This window comes from Zea mays, chromosome 4, assembly GCF_902167145.1.
Source record: "Zea mays cultivar B73 chromosome 4, Zm-B73-REFERENCE-NAM-5.0, whole genome shotgun sequence".
NCBI lineage: Eukaryota > Viridiplantae > Streptophyta > Magnoliopsida > Poales > Poaceae > Zea > Zea mays.
The window spans coordinates 161388979-161404864 of NC_050099.1; the positions used below are offsets into that span (position 1 = coordinate 161388979).

The 15886-nt window shown below is 42.5% G+C and overlaps 1 protein-coding gene and 1 pseudogene across 2 annotated transcripts; one reads left to right on the forward strand and one right to left on the reverse strand.

Annotated features, from left to right (window-relative positions):
* Positions 1-2377: 2377 nt before the first annotated feature.
* On the reverse strand, positions 2378-3823 carry LOC103655618 (exosome complex exonuclease RRP46 homolog; annotated as a pseudogene).
* Positions 3824-8186: 4363 nt separating this feature from the next.
* Positions 8187-15314, forward strand: LOC542709 (MADS box protein). 2 transcript variants are annotated; one of them, XM_008679575.4, is made up of 8 exons: positions 8187-8583; positions 11032-11113; positions 12075-12136; positions 12311-12410; positions 14149-14190; positions 14404-14502; positions 14659-14816; positions 14922-15314. In XM_008679575.4, exons 1-8 carry the CDS (start codon positions 8402-8404, stop codon positions 15019-15021), a joined length of 825 nt encoding a protein of 274 aa, XP_008677797.1. In that variant the 5' UTR covers positions 8187-8401; the 3' UTR covers positions 15022-15314. The 2 variants fall into 2 exon arrangements, with proteins under 2 accessions (XP_008677797.1, NP_001105692.2); NM_001112222.2 differs by having other exon boundaries at positions 8274-8583; positions 14461-14502; positions 14922-15313.
* Positions 15315-15886: the final 572 nt, after the last annotated feature.

A 15886-nucleotide genomic window follows, 5' to 3' on the forward strand; every position in this document is an offset into this window, starting at 1 on the left:
GCCGACACGTAGTACGTACCGCAGCCTATCACGTAGGAGGTCAGGTACTCTTTTCATCTCTTATATGTATACTATGTGAGTGATCGTGCGTTACAACGGAAACATATAATACCATGATAATTTATATACAAATGTGGGTTATAAGAATCCAAGGGAAAATGGAGACAAGAGGTCACAAAGATGACACATATCATAACAGATTAAAATTGAGAAAAAATCATTGAACTCCCTCCGCAAATCGCAGCATATAGTGACGAACTAATCAGCAAATCGCACCAATTCACTAATCATGAAAAAATCCCTAAGACCCCAAAAATGCGTCAGAACGACAGCGTGAAGAGACGACCCGTACCGCGGGCGACGAGGAGAAGAAGGTGTTGAAAGTTGTTAAATTCTTATGGTAATCGGCTAACAATTGCAAGTAGCAGGCTAGAACAAACAACAATAGCACACAACTGGTATTAGTGAAACAGATGACACAAGCGTTACATATATAATTAATACTTTGGTCCATGGCATACCATCGAAGGTCTAACACTTCCAAAATGGCTTCATCGGCCTTCTGATCCTATAAAGAGAGAAAATATTTCAGGTTAAACATGTCAAATGAGAATTTGGCAATCATGCATACAAGTAATTTCATAGTACAACATCTTGGATAACAGGGTAAATATCTCCAAAATCCCATTACACTACATAATATGGTTTCTCTATAGGTACAACTATTCCTCCTAGTGCCTTGGACATGTTTACGTTTTTTTGTATATATGTAGTTATTCCTAATAGCTCTTGATCATGTGTGTTATTTCATATTTTCTTTGTTTTACCAGGTAGTTGTAACTGTTGCCACTTTATCCTTCTTTTGCCATCGGCCAACTGTTATTGCAATCATGGAATTTATGAATGCCATCAACCTTGCAAACGGGTCTGATACTGATAAAGGTAAAAGCACTTATCCTGCTACTATAGAAGATAGTGCAATTGAGGAATCTAAGTCTGATCTGGAATCAGAGCCATCAATAAAACCCTTACTGGCTGAAGGTAAAAGCAGAATAGTTTTTCATCTTACATCTAGCATGGCAGAGGCACAGATATTACTGATGAATGAAAATGGTGACCAACTTGCTACTTTATCACAAAATAACATCTCGATTGATATAAAGGTAATGTGATCATCTCCAGTTTGTGTGATCTATTTTGGGTTGATTTGTTTAATGCCCACACATGTATGACTATCTTTGGCATTACTCAAGGTGTTCACATCATCATTCAGCATAAAGGCTGCACTCGAAAACCTTAAAATAAGTGATGATAGCCTTCTTAGCAGCCACCCTTACTTTTGGGTTTGTGATATGCGAAATCCTGGAGGTCGTTCATTTGTGGAGGTATTCCATGCTGTTTGATTTAACTTGCTTAATGTAGGTCATAACTTATTATGCTTTACATTGTTGGTTTTAGAAAAGAAACCTTTTGTGAATCACTGAAGAACAATCAATTTCAAAACCATCGAATAGTACATGCGAAATTTGCTTGCAAGAATGAAATAGAGCTTTGACAAAACTGAACCAGCACAATCTAGCCTAATCAATGGCATATTCAAAAGGGTTGTCTGTATGAGAGTGTTTCCTGCCATGCCAACACGCATGGGTGGGAAAATTTGGTGGCCAAATCGACGGCCAATGCAGCGACCAAATTTGGGCACAAAATATAATTGGCGTGGGAGTACTGGCAGGCAAATCCTAAACTTGACTGAAATAAGTGGCATATGTTCGATCAAAGCCCAAACTCTGGCATAGCCGACAGCAACCACGTCATAAAGTTGTCCCAAAAAGCAAGATTAACAAGCGTGTCTGCCCAAATAACTCTACCACCTACACCTAAAGTCTAATGAGATTTTAACATATGTATAACCAAAACCAGTGGCAAGTTATAAGATTTGCTGTCATGGATCGGCAACATATTTCGAACAGGCCAAACCAATGAACCTACCAAAAGGCAACTCACCAGCACCTTTTGTGTCATCCAGACTACAAGTAGTGTAAAACTACTGTTGCTAGCTTCAACCTTAAACATAGGTCAGACCAAACCTACTAACTTCAGCACAATTTGGTTGACCAAGAAGGTTTTAGCACCTTCTTCTAATTCAGATAAACAGAGTAGTATAATTTTATCCTGGGAACCTATCTTTTTGTAGAATTTAACCAACCAACAGGGGAAAATGTTGGTCACTGTATGTAGCAGATATAGAGTTTTTTTGAATATCACATGAAGTCAATACCCTTAGTAAATAACCTTTTATCTATCATCGAATGGCCAACTACCAACCAAATTTGACTAGAACCACAGGAGTTATCAGACCACACTTGACACATGTATGTCACAGAAACAAGAAAATAAGACCTGTAGTAATAACTGCACCATTGTCCATCACCCCACAACCAATCGCCACTGTAGTAAATAGAAGCTTGTGACTTGTTAGCTACATTACCTGAAGCTGAAGGAATGACGATAAAAATATACTCAACTTACCAATGAGATGTTTCACAAGGATTCCAGCAAATGCAAGGGCAGCACAGGAAGCATTAATTGCACATGGCAGAAGCTAAGCACTGTCAAGGAAACAAGGGCTAGCTTCGATTGAAAAAAATGAATCTACTCATATTTTGGGTTTACAGGTCTTGGAGTGCACATGTTGTTCATAAGGACAAAGATTCAACTCCCTTAAATTCCACACCTAGTTGATGTGATCGATTTACTCATGCCTTCATGCATTATTCCCTATAAGTTACTACCTAATTGATCCTAGCAGATTTATCCAAAAAATCAATGGCAAAGAGTCAACAGCCTAAAAATTGAACTTTTTATATTGAATGCAGGACAACAAATGCAATAAACATAAAGCAGCCAAACTATATTACTGCTACATCATGTGGAAAGATATAGAGGCATCATCAGCTACAACCTGTAATAGCGAGATTAACAATGGAAAAGTGATGTTTAGTGTATGAGCATGGACAGCGATAGCCAACATAAGAGTTTTGGAAGTGGGCATCCTATCCTAGTAATTATTGTACCTCCCATCAATACTATAAGCTGTTCATTAGTGCACATAAGCACATCAAGTCTGCACCCTTGGGGATGCACTAAGAAAGCTAGTTATTAAGGTTAAAATAAGAGAACTAAGAGGTGAATTTTACTTTGTTTATGGCATTTCCAGTGCAATTGACTAATTGGCTCTAATAAGAGTAAAAATATGTCCACTGATTTTCCATCGGTCCGCCAAAAGTAGTACTATATATAATGCACCTAGCTACATTGTACCTAACACAGTCAACAACAATGGTGGAACTGTTTATAGAACAATAGAAGTAAATCAAGAGTAGCATGGTAGCTACCAGCCAGGCGAACATTACCTGAAGCACGACAGAGGTGGTGGTGTTAGGATGAACTGTGAGCAAGCAAATACTCTGCAACGTTCTCTTGAGTGTCATCTCATACTCCCTCTTTTGCCTTCCTGCAAAAACAACTTGACATTTCAGTGACCCAGTAACACACACAGTCATGGGACAAAATGAACTCGAGGGGAAGAGCGGGGTATCGATTTGGCCGGTCTTGGGCTTCCACACGACCTCGATGGAGGCCTTCTCGGGGTTCTCCCCCTTTCGGCCCCCGGCTTGGGCCCATACACGGCGGCTAGCACGACGATTCTGCCCTACGTCCACCACGCGCAGCCGTGGGCGCGGTGGAGCAGGTTCCCGATGCAGGTGAACAGCCGGAGCTGGTTCAGGTTCTGCCCATCCACGCGGCTACCTCCCTCCATCATCCCTTACCACTACGCTCTGGTCAGGGGCGTCCTAGAGTGCGAAATGAAAGTAGAGGCCTAATTTAACATACTAAAAAGAATAGTAGTATGTGATAAAGGTGTAAACTTAGTATTGTACCTGGTACATAATATTCACATGAAAATCATCAATTTCTTTGTGTTCTTTGTAATGAAATCTTCAATAATATATTCATAGTCAATCTTTTCTAGCATATCTCCCTCAACTGCTATGACAGCCAATACATTAAGTCTTTCTTATATCACTTGCGGACAATCTCACCCTCAAGGGCTCGTCGCTCGTCGAGGGAGCTGCTCGTAGTACCGCCCTAGCCATGTCTAGCCTTGTTTGTTGATGAATAACACAAACTGGATCATCATCTCGCCCTCGGATTCCCCGCTCTTTGATGCTCGAGGCAGTCAACCATCGTCTATCTCTTGCCTCACACCAGTTCACATGGTGGAGAGGGAGGGGGCGCCACCGCCACACACGAGAGAGGGAGGAACGCTGCCTCCACGCATGCCGGAGAGAAGATGGCGAGATGATGAACCAGTTCACGCCACCGCCACGCGCACGCGAGGGTGGGGGAGGGGCGGAGAATGCGGTAGCGAGGAGGTCGTGCTGTGGCGACGGGAGAGACAGCGCGCGGGGGTGGGGGAGCTGAGGCGCTGACCAGGGCGGTTGCTTCGATAGTGGGCTTTGGTCTGGGCCACAACAAGCAAATGGGCCTCCCAGGAAGTGTGTACTTTGTATTTGCAAGCCAAACTTAGTACCACATCAGGCACTAAACTGTGCACACACCTGCTTATAAGTTTCAATGCAGACACAACCTATGTAGTCTTGGTTGGGTGCGATCTTTGACCCCACACAACTAGCTTTTTTGTTAAAATTTGGTCACTTGCGCAGAGTTTGGCAATGGAAAACGGACGTGAAATGAAGAAGAGGTCACAGTTGTGGGACCCACATGTCAGAGCGGTGCACGGAGTTTGGGAATGGGAAACGACGAGGGTGTGGATGGGAATGAGAAATGGGAAACGACCAGGGTGTGGATGGGAATGAGAAATGCCACGGGTGTGGGAAATGTTGTACGGGGGCATAGGAATGAGAATGGGAATGATGACAGAACCAGGAATGACAGCCTACCTCTTACTGCCTTAATAGTAGTAAATATATCTCTCTCTCCTCCCATTGGTGTGTGACTGTAGTAGATCTTTGTACGTCCTTTGCTTGCTGTATCAGAAGGCTGCTCTTCGGACCAGGTTATTATGTAAACAATGGAGGTGTCATTAATTGCCCAGGATCCTTGTTAACAGGGGAAGACAATAAGGCCATTCTCAATGAGAATTCATATATAAGTACTTATTAATACGGTGACATATCATCACACTTGGTGACATGGTAGTGCCATTAAGAGGAGAGATATAAAGAGAGTTTGATGGGAGATGGGAGAGTTTTATGAGGACAAAACTCTACTTACATGTTTACTTAGTTTAAATCTGATGTGGCAGCATTGAAACTCATCACCGGTAAATATTTGTCACATTTTCTTTTGGTGGTGCTTCACGCATACGCCCTACCCTTGACCATTTTTTGTACAATATAATGATATGTATTCTTATAGTTCTCAGAGTTTATGAGATATTTGAACACAAATTAAAATTACCTTACATGTCGTTTATAGATTTTTAGAAGTTTACAAGACAACTGCATGTTTTGCAATTTAAGGGTCTGACCAAATTTTGGTCTAAACAACATGTTCTTTTACAAGAGAAAGCAGAAGAACCGCATGTTTTTCTTCTCATAGAGTAATAAATGAATAGAAAAGAGTTGTGTGCGTCTACACAAACGGAGCTAGATATCACATAAATATTCCAAGTGGATAGAAAATACAAAGAACTAGTTATCACAAGAGGCCATAATTTATATTTATATTTACTATTAATAAAGTGCTCTCCTTAAATTGAGTTAGTATACTTGTATAATTTATTTCACAAATAAATCCTTTTCTAATTAAGCCATGTGCAAAACTAAGACAAACTATGTTGAAAAGGCAAAACAATTGGTCATCGTATTATCACGTAGCCGTTTTTAGTTCTAGCGCCTCTCGATTTCTTTTTACTCGTGTATGTGGTCGATGCTCTACGCTGCATAGTTTTCTTTTCTCATTCTACCCTCTCCACAAAGCTCATTCTCATTCTCACTTCGAACACGCGACCCCTCAAGTAAATATGCTCGTAGCTATCACTACACCTCATGTGTGTTTATGTCTACATCTATTATAGTAAAAACACATACTACATCTCTCTCAAAGCCCACCTGCTACCCTTGCACAATGTGTAGTAGTAGATAAATATCACCGAGATTATTAAATTATATTTTTGGATTGAGGGAGTAGTATTTAAAGAAGAGCCTTGCATGCAATTTCTTTTGTTTGAATAATGTTTTCAACTTAAATTCCTTTTTTGCATGTGCGACATTTATTCTCCGTAATATTTTTCCATGGATTTAACTTATAAGTCATTTTCATAAACCAATGCCAAAGATGAATCCATGTTTCTTACTTGGAAACCCCAAACAAACACCACTAGCACGAGGCGCTCGCGTTGGCGTCGCTCATCGACGACGAGAAGAAACTTGGCGACTGCCAGTTCGACCTATAGAAGCAGTCCTACGTGCCCCATGCGCCGCTGTGTACGGTAAGCTCCGGCGCAGCCGCCGCTTGGACGCGGTCCAGAGCGGTTGCACCGCGCTGTCCATTGTCAAACATGGGGACCTCATGGTCGTCGCCAATGCCGACGACTCTCGGGTTGTTCTGGGCACCGCAACCGACAAAGACGCCATCACGCCGTCCAGCTCATCATCCACCTGAAGCCCAACCTGCCACGTAAGTTGCTACTGATCGGCCATGAATTCTTGTGCACTGGGATGACGGCCATTGTTGCTATTGTGTGAGCGTTCTCGAACAAGATGTATGTAGAGGAGTAGCATATCCGGTGGTGCAACGACCAGGTGTACTACCTCGCTGATGAGCCCGGAGTGCACTTCATTTGGCAGCCCAGCCAACAGTCATCGGTACTCACCATGTCGCGTGCGTTCGACGACTACTATATCAAGGATTGTGACGTCATCTCGGCGCCGGAGGTGAGCAGAGGAGGACCGACAACAATGACCACTCACCATCGTCGGGGTAGCTTTTGTGTTGGCCTGTCTTTAATTCTCTTCGCAAACACACACTTGTATTTTTTTTGTTTAAGCAAGCGTGTATGGCGGTGCGTGCCTGATGACTAACGATGTACGACGGAACTTCTATCGGCAGGTGTGGTACGTGCTCTCTAATGATGAGACCATGCAAATTATGACATATATCGAAGTCTGTATGATACTGATGGTTGCAATGTAGTAGTGAAACAACTAAATTAAAATAACAAAATTTATGTATGGCTAGGATCACAAATGGATTATGAAATATTTTCTTATAATAATATAAGACACATTTTGTATATAAGTTATCATAGTATTATATGTTCCCGTTGCAACGCACGGGTACTATACATGAGGAGTGGGTTGATTCCACTAAAATTGATGGAATGAACTTATTATGCATCAACTCATAAAGCATAGAGTGATTCCACAAACCAAACACACCATTAGTTTATTGACCAACCTCAGTTCTTTGATATATAAAAGTTGTTTGATCCGTGTGCAACAAATAGTTTTTCAGGAATTTGGGACGTACCCCATCTCTTAAATGTCTAGACTGATTGGACATATTAATCTAATTTTAGTAGCTAAGTATTAGCTCTCAAACACCTCCTGGGAATGCTGCCCTAAAAATGGAATATCGGTACGTCGGATCGGAGAAAGGTTGGGGTATCGTGGTCCAAAGCATGCGAAAGCAACGGCGCAGGGCTGGAAACCTGAGACCAGGTGAGGTGCACGACGACATGCATATGGTTTGGGTTAGGCCTAGGAGCTGGTTCTCTCTCCATGCATGGTCAGCTCGCCGCTTTTGCCGCCTTCGTGTATGGCTTGCCCCATGCCATGCATCGCGCCGTGTACACTTGTGGCGTAGGGGCGGGGCCGCCGCATCGGAGCGCCCCCGTTTCGGCACGGTCCTCCCAGTTTTAGGGTAAACCCAGCTAGGGTAGTGGGGGTAACTGGCCAGCGCCACTCCAAATCTACCCTCCTTCAATTTAAAGCTGAGAAATACTGTAGTATATACTAGAGTAGAGCGAGAGAAGGGAGATGTGGATAGATGGGTGGATGGGGACGCGTGAAAAAGATGCGAGAGAGAAGAGACGACCGGACAGGCAGCCACACACAGTAACAGTAGTGAACCCTGCCCCTTTTCCCGGTCTCTCCACTGATATTCCGCTCCTGTCCCTGTCCTCCCCGGACGGAGCTAATAGAGCCGGCTCTGCTCATCATTATATCGTCGCGCACAAATGCGAAGCCTAGCAGCACTTGTGTCCGGCGGCCTTGTGTTCGTGGGGGATGTGTGGCATATTAGCTAGCTGATAAGCGGCCGGCCGAAGAGCAAGCGCAGTGAGAAGAAGAAGCTCGGATCGGAGGAGGTCGGCATGGGGAGGGGACGCGTCGAGCTGAAGCGGATCGAGAACAAGATCAACCGCCAGGTCACCTTCTCCAAGCGCCGCAACGGCCTGCTCAAGAAGGCCTACGAGCTCTCCGTGCTCTGCGACGCCGAGGTCGCGCTCATCATCTTCTCCGGCCGCGGCAAGCTCTACGAGTTCGGCAGCGCCGGGTAGGCGATCCATCCATCCATCCACACATGCACAGCGGCCTGCGGGCCGCGGTGCCACTAAATTGCTTTTAATTCTTAGTCTCTGCAAGCAGATCTGCTAGGTTTTTTTGGCAGCAAGGAAGGAATTAAGGAAAGCACGTAGCCGAGCGGTGGTGTGGTATTTTATTCCTGCTATCTGCGTGTGTATCTGCGCGCGCGTAGGGGCATGGGCATGGCAATGGCATGGCGGTGTTCATACAATAAAAAAGCAGGCGGGTGGATCCCGAGTTCCCGACATCCTTTCAGCGGATCTACGAGCCCTACGCTCTGCCTCTTTTTCTTCCAGCTTCTCCGGGCACTTGAAGGAGTTGCCCACCCACGCACGCACACACACGGTACACCCCTTTCCTCCATCTTCTCCGGGTATCTGGAGTGGCCATCTTTCGTGTGTGTCGTCGTTGGAGCATGCGCGTGTCAGAGAAACGCCGGCCGGTTTGATTGCTGAGCTAATAGGGGAATCGTCGTCGTCGGGGTGGAAGAGGGTACGTAGAGTGGGTGTTAATAACACCGTACCGATGTGGTCCTCCGAGAGGGGAAAGGGTGGTATGTTCTTTCCGTTTTGATCCAGCTCCTGCTTATATGAAAACCCTGCTGACCGCTTGTCTTGGCACTTGTTGTTGCTCAACTGGGCCTCTGGCCACGCCTCCATCTTATTTCCAGATCTCTATCTCTCTTGCTCGATTGCTCCGCTTGTTGCTTCTTTCTTTTTTCTCTTTCACGATTTCATGCCCCTTTGCTCGGCAATACGAATTTAGATTTTTCATTACGTTTTCTCTCCATACAAGATCGATTTAGATCTGCTTGAGATTTTCAGGAGGGCCTCAGCACATTTTAAGTGGAAAGCTCAAAGCATGATGAAAATCTTTCTGTTTCACGCACCCGTACTATTTCTGCTTTGGTATTTTTGTCTTTGTTCTCATTTTATGCGTCTGCATCAGTACTATACTCAACCATGAGTGGTCGCTCTTTCGCCTTTATTGATAGTATGTTGCTCTTGCCCGCACTTGTTGGTTCATGTATTTCACACTTCTTGCTTTGTCTTCCTCTGCTGCTTAAAGATCCTAACGTACCTATTTGTTCACGTGACTGGATCCAGACTAATAAAACTAAACGAAGTTATTTCTTTCTTATTTTTGTACTTCCAAAAAAAATTCCAATTCTTTTGTAACTTGAATTATGAAAACGATACCTTTCGTTGAATATCGTATATTGTGTGTCTTTAATTTGTGTCATGGATGTATGGATCTATTTTATGATTGGAAGTATATAGGGAGTATTGTTTTGTAGTAGGAAAATGGCCTAATCGCCTCGAATTTAAATCCTCTGAGTTTATTTCTGGAAAAAATATTTTAGTTTAACGAGAAGAAAGTGCTAAATTATTCACCACCAATTTACTGCAGTTCTATTGCGTCATAAAACTAGTCTGCTTTCATCAAGTCATTTACCGTGACTTCGCAGAACCGTTTGTTCATGGTCTGGTGCTCTCCTAACTCCCACACTATATATTGCCAATAAGGGGGTTAATGTTCAAAAAATAAATCAAAGTCCAACAGGGATCTGGAAATTTCTGTCTCCATGTACCACTATATAATATGCAAGCATGCTTCATAAATTTATTATTTTTATAATATTTGTTTTAAGGCAAAACCTAGATTGAATTAAATGACAGTTTATTACAGCCCCTTTGGCAGGGCTCCAGTTTCTCTGAAAACAATTTCGACTCTCGCTCTTTGGCTTCTCTAAAGGAGCCGGAGTTGTTTTATAATTCGTTTGAAAAAACAGTTTTTCTTATGTTTATTTCGAATGATGTATTAGGGAAACGAAGGAGGAGCCGTTAGAAGCCACGTTTTTGGTGCTCTGGCTCCCAACACAAAAATAGCTCAACCTCTTCGAGGTCTCTCAACGAAAAGCCGTTTTTTAACCGTTTTGTAGGGTTTCACGATGAGCCCGAGCTAGAGCCGCCCAAAGAGCCATGCCAAAGGGACCCTAAATAACACAAAGTATTCATGTAGTTCTTGTAATTCTTATAGGCATATATGCAGTATAAGTGCATAATTACAAGATATTCATGAATGTTCACAAAGTATTTTCAGCTTTAGTGGTTCTAAAGATGGAAGCTCCCAAATACTATGCTATAAACTATAAAGAGTTCATTCCAATCTATCACGTGACGAGAGCACACCCTCCTACACTAATGTGGTTTACTTATAATCCAAATGCACACGAAATCAGGCTTCTTTTATAGAAGGAATACATTTGTTATACATATGTATATAAAAAAATGACCACCCTTGCATACACCGATACATTCCTCAGCAGCATCTTTGTCATTTAAGATTATAGAAGCCATTTTCAGCATATTTTGTAGTTTCATTAAACAAGTCCATTTACATCTAACTTTTTGTGCAGCGTAACTAAAACTTTAGAAAGGTATCAACATTGCTGCTACAATGCTCAAGATTCCAACAATGGTGCACTCTCTGAATCTCAGGTATGCCATCAAATATAGCTTATGGTAACCTCTTTATATTAAAATTATTTCTCCTAAAAAATTAAATATGTTCACCCTTTATAATTTTTTTGAATACTTATATTAGTCCCTATAATATACAGCCATAATCTAGAGCTATAAATAAAAAAGAGAAGAGTTATTACCAATTATTGATCTTATTATGATGGTGATATGACATCTGAGGATAAAAGTTTTTCTTGTGTTCACAGTGCTTAGCTATCATTCAACACAAATTTATAATTTTACTGACAAGAGAGCCTTTACAAATGAAAATAATTTTTAATGCTTTCTTGGTACAACCATACACAAGCTAAGGAAAAAATTATTACTTCCGTGAAACTGAACTCATTTTCAGAACTGAAATTACTAGGTTTTTTCTTTCTTCCGATCGATCAACATTATCTGTTTCATGCATTGATCTAGCTTAGATTAATCAAATTATGTTGCTAAGTGCTATACATACAACATGTGTTCGTCCATACAGTGTGCCTGTTGACATGACATACAAGTCGGTAGCTATAGTAGTAGTAAAGCTCTTATTTACTGTGATCTTAGGCATTATTCAACTCCTTCCCACTTCCATATTTGACATTGTAAAATGGCTATTCCTGCTTTTCAATGGTAGCTGCGGACTGTGTGTAATAAGGTCCATCCCAATGTAGGCGCGCGGCCCAGGACAATTAACTATAGAATGCATTGAAGTTTTTACAACTTATAAGTTTAGAAGCCATAAAACTGAAGGGGATTCTGTCCACTCTAATTACCTCCGGTTTTATGGCTCCCAAACTAGCCCTTAGACCGGGTCAGGTTTTTTTGTGTGTGTGTGCTAGAAATTTTTAAAAGGCACCCCTCATTCTCGAATGCATTAAAACCTGCTGATAAGAGCTCACACTTGCTGTGCAATTGAACTAATGAGGTTGTGCATGATTATTTTGTTTAGAGCTGGTACCAGGAAATATCAAAACTGAGGGCAAAATTCGAGGCCTTGCAGCGCACTCAGAGGTTGGTTTGTCATATATTTCACATGTGATAATGCAGTATAATGCCTCTAAAATGGGATTTATCTAAAATATTTAATGCAAATACTTTTTTACAAATAAATTTGCGTAATGTACATATTAAGTGTCCACAAAATTAACATATAATACTTTTATGTTGTACAACATGGAAAAGCAGACACTTGCTTGGGGAGGACCTTGGCCCACTGAGTGTGAAGGAATTGCAGCAGCTAGAGAAACAGCTAGAATGTGCTTTGTCACAGGCAAGACAGAGAAAGGTTCATATCACAGTCTCCACTTATGTTATGTAAAATAGCCCTTATATGTTTCTAGCTAACAACGACATATCAGTGCAACCTAGAACTCATAGTACAAGCTAAAGGGGCATATGATGTTGTCTGCAAGGTGAATGTGCATGTAGCATATTTCCACCTGGCTAAGTACTAGTGGTAGCATTAGTTAGGCCGTTCACAGTGGTAGATTTCATATTTGTGTTTCCAAGATGCCAAATAATCAAGAAAGAAATAAAATCTTGGTTGAAACTGTCTCTCACAGTGAAGAGTTTTATTCAGCATGGCTTCATAAGTAACATAGAAAAGACAATATGTCTAGGTAAAAGTGTAGACATGGCTTTATCCCATGAAACTCATTTTGTCTCTTTTCTCATTAATTATTTGCCACATCATCTAAATTGTTGATATGTCACATCATTTAATGAGAATGAAACCCTATGAAACTGCCACTGAGAATGACCTTACTTACATTAACTTTGTGTAAAATAGTAATTGTCTATGTGTATTTCAATTTTTATGGAAGTGGATAATTCATTAAACAGCCTGCGGGCGGGCTGACGGCCGCCATTGTCGCTGTCGCGCGGCGGAGGAAGGAGTATCATGTCGTAGCTGCCGTCGAGGGACATGAACTCAAGACTCCCGAAACGGAGCATCGTCCCGGGTTGGAAAGGTTGCTGGAGACTCTACCCATTTGGAGCTTGACGGGAAGCTGTTCGTCAACACGCAGCAGACCCCTACCTGGCGCGCCAACTGTCGGCGTTTCGACCCCGGGGGTCCCTGGACCGACGAGTAAATTGTCGCTGCGTGTCCCAGCCCAGATGGGTCGGCGTGAGACGGGACACAAAGGGGGGAGAACAGTAAGGGGAAACCACGGCCTTCGTGTTGTCCTGCGCCCAGGGCGGATGGATGCGCTTGCAGAAGGGGGTTACAAGCGTTCGCGTGGGAGAGTGAGAGAGCGAGAGCCTTATGCGTCGGCCCGTTCTCCCGCGCGGCCAACCTCTTTGTACGAGAGCCCTGGACCTTCTTTTTATAGGCGTAAGAAGAGGGTCCAGGTGTACAATGGGGGGTGTAGCAGTGTGCTAACGTGTTTAGCAGGGAGGAGCTAGAGCCCTAAGTACATGTCATCGTGGCAGTCGGAGAGGTTTTGGCACCCTGTTTATCCTATGAAACTCATTTTTATCTCTTTCCTCATTAATTATTTGCCACATCATCTAAATTGTTGACATGTCACACCATATAATGAGAATGAAACCTCTATGAAACTGCCACGGAGAATGACCTTACTTACATTAACTGTGTAAATAGTAATTGTCAATGTATTTCAATTTTTATGGAGGTGGATAATTCATTAAACAGCAATGCTTCTTCCAAGTATTTGAAAGAAACTGCTGACAAGGATGATTAAACACTCCAATTAGGCTATAACATGGGTCTCCAACAGAAGGGCCATTAAACCTGATCTTATTTTATTAGCTTATTTCAAATGCCAGCACATGTATGAAGTCGTACGATATTTTTTTTTGCAATAACCAATGTTAGCTTTCATAGTACAATATTACGGTAGCCTTAATTATATGCATGCTAGCTAGAATAAAGCAAGCATCCCAGCATTTAATTTTGTTGCCATACATGTGAATTTTGCTTATAAATGTAAAAACGTAAATATACATACTTATCCATTATTTCTTCCGGGTAATTAATTACTCCTCAAAATTGTTGGCAGACGCAACTTATGATGGAGCAAGTGGAAGAGCTTCGCAGAACGGTATTTTATACTAGACTTTGTTTACAATAGTAATACTATACATCATAGTAGCTAGGTTGATACACCGTATAGTAGCTAGCTCGGGCATATACTCTATCGCATGCACAGTAGGGATAGTCATATGGACGTTCTTTAGCTGAAAAACTGTGTGTGTAGATAGGTTTGCCTATATATATATGTGTCTTCCGATCCTTGTACTCTTCTGCACAACAGATTCAGCCGTTCACCTTAATGTCTAAAGTATTCGCCACATTCTCATGGACTGCGCAGGAGCGTCACCTGGGAGAAATGAACAGGCAACTCAAACACAAGGTCCTTATCTCTGTTTTCTATAGTGGAACGATCTAGAGCTGTATATACTCCTATAATTAATATTCGCCTGATCTTTTTGTTGTTGTTAACATGGACACTGTTTCTTAATTTGTTTACTATCTATCTATATATGTTATATGTTGCCCAATTCGACAGCTCGAAGCTGAAGGCTGTAGCAACTACACAACCTTGCAGCATGCCGCCTGCTGGCCAGCTCCCGGCGGCACCATCGTGGAGCATGACGGCGCCACCTATCAAGTGCATCCGCCTGCCCACTCAGTTGCTATGGACTGTGAACCCACTCTGCAAATCGGGTACCATATATACCTGGCCGATCTTAATTCAAGAAACGTAAACTGGTGCTCACTGATCATCATTGCAGTGTTACTAACAAGACAAAAAACTGACTCTGTTTTCAGGTACCCTCATCACCAGTTTCCGCCCCCTGAGGCAGCCAATAATATCCCAAGGAGCGCTGCCACAGGCGAGAACAACTTCATGCTGGGATGGGTTCTTTGAGTTCTTCTGTTAATCCATCCATCAGATGGATCCATGTTGAAACCAATAAAAGGCATTCAGTGCTATATATATCATATGCATATCCGTGCTCAAGTGCTTGATTTGCCACGACGTTGGATTGTATCGTTCTGTGTGTAATAGCTAATTTAGAACGGCACATCTATTCTATGTGGTTGTGGTGTGGCACTTATACTGTTTATTCATTTGGACCATGAATCGGGGTAGTTTGTAAAAACACATCTATATATGCTGCCGGTGCATAGAATTCAAAGTTATCTGCACCGTAATTATTATATGCTCCATTTGTCCCTTCTGGCCTAGGCGCCTATTAATAAAGCATAGAGAGACACAGATATTACAAAACATATCAACTAAGCTAGACCGCACCAGCACTACCGGAATATGGGTCTTTACCGAGTGCTTTTTATCGCGCACTCGGCAAAGAAGACTTTACCGAGCGCCGCACTCGGCAAAGTCCTGCGCTCGATAAAGAGCTTGTTTACCGAGTGCAGGACACTCGGCACAACGAAGCACTCGGCAAAGACTGCTTTGCCGAGCGTCAAACACTCGACAAAGATGGCTCTCGACAAAGGGCCGTTAGCAGCCGTCTACAGCTGACAGCCGCCAGTCTTTGCCGAAGGCCGAAAGCCGGCACTTGACAAAGCCGATTCTTTGCCGAGTGTTAAATATCTGGCACTCGGCAAAGAGAGTCTTTGTCGAGTGTCTTCTGTGGACACTCGACAAATCATTTTTTTATTTTTTTTATTTTGGCCACCAAACTTTTTGTGGTATGTTCCTACACTATGTAGACCTACATCTACCATTTTGGGACAATTTGTTGGGGCGAAGGCAAAGACGCCACCCT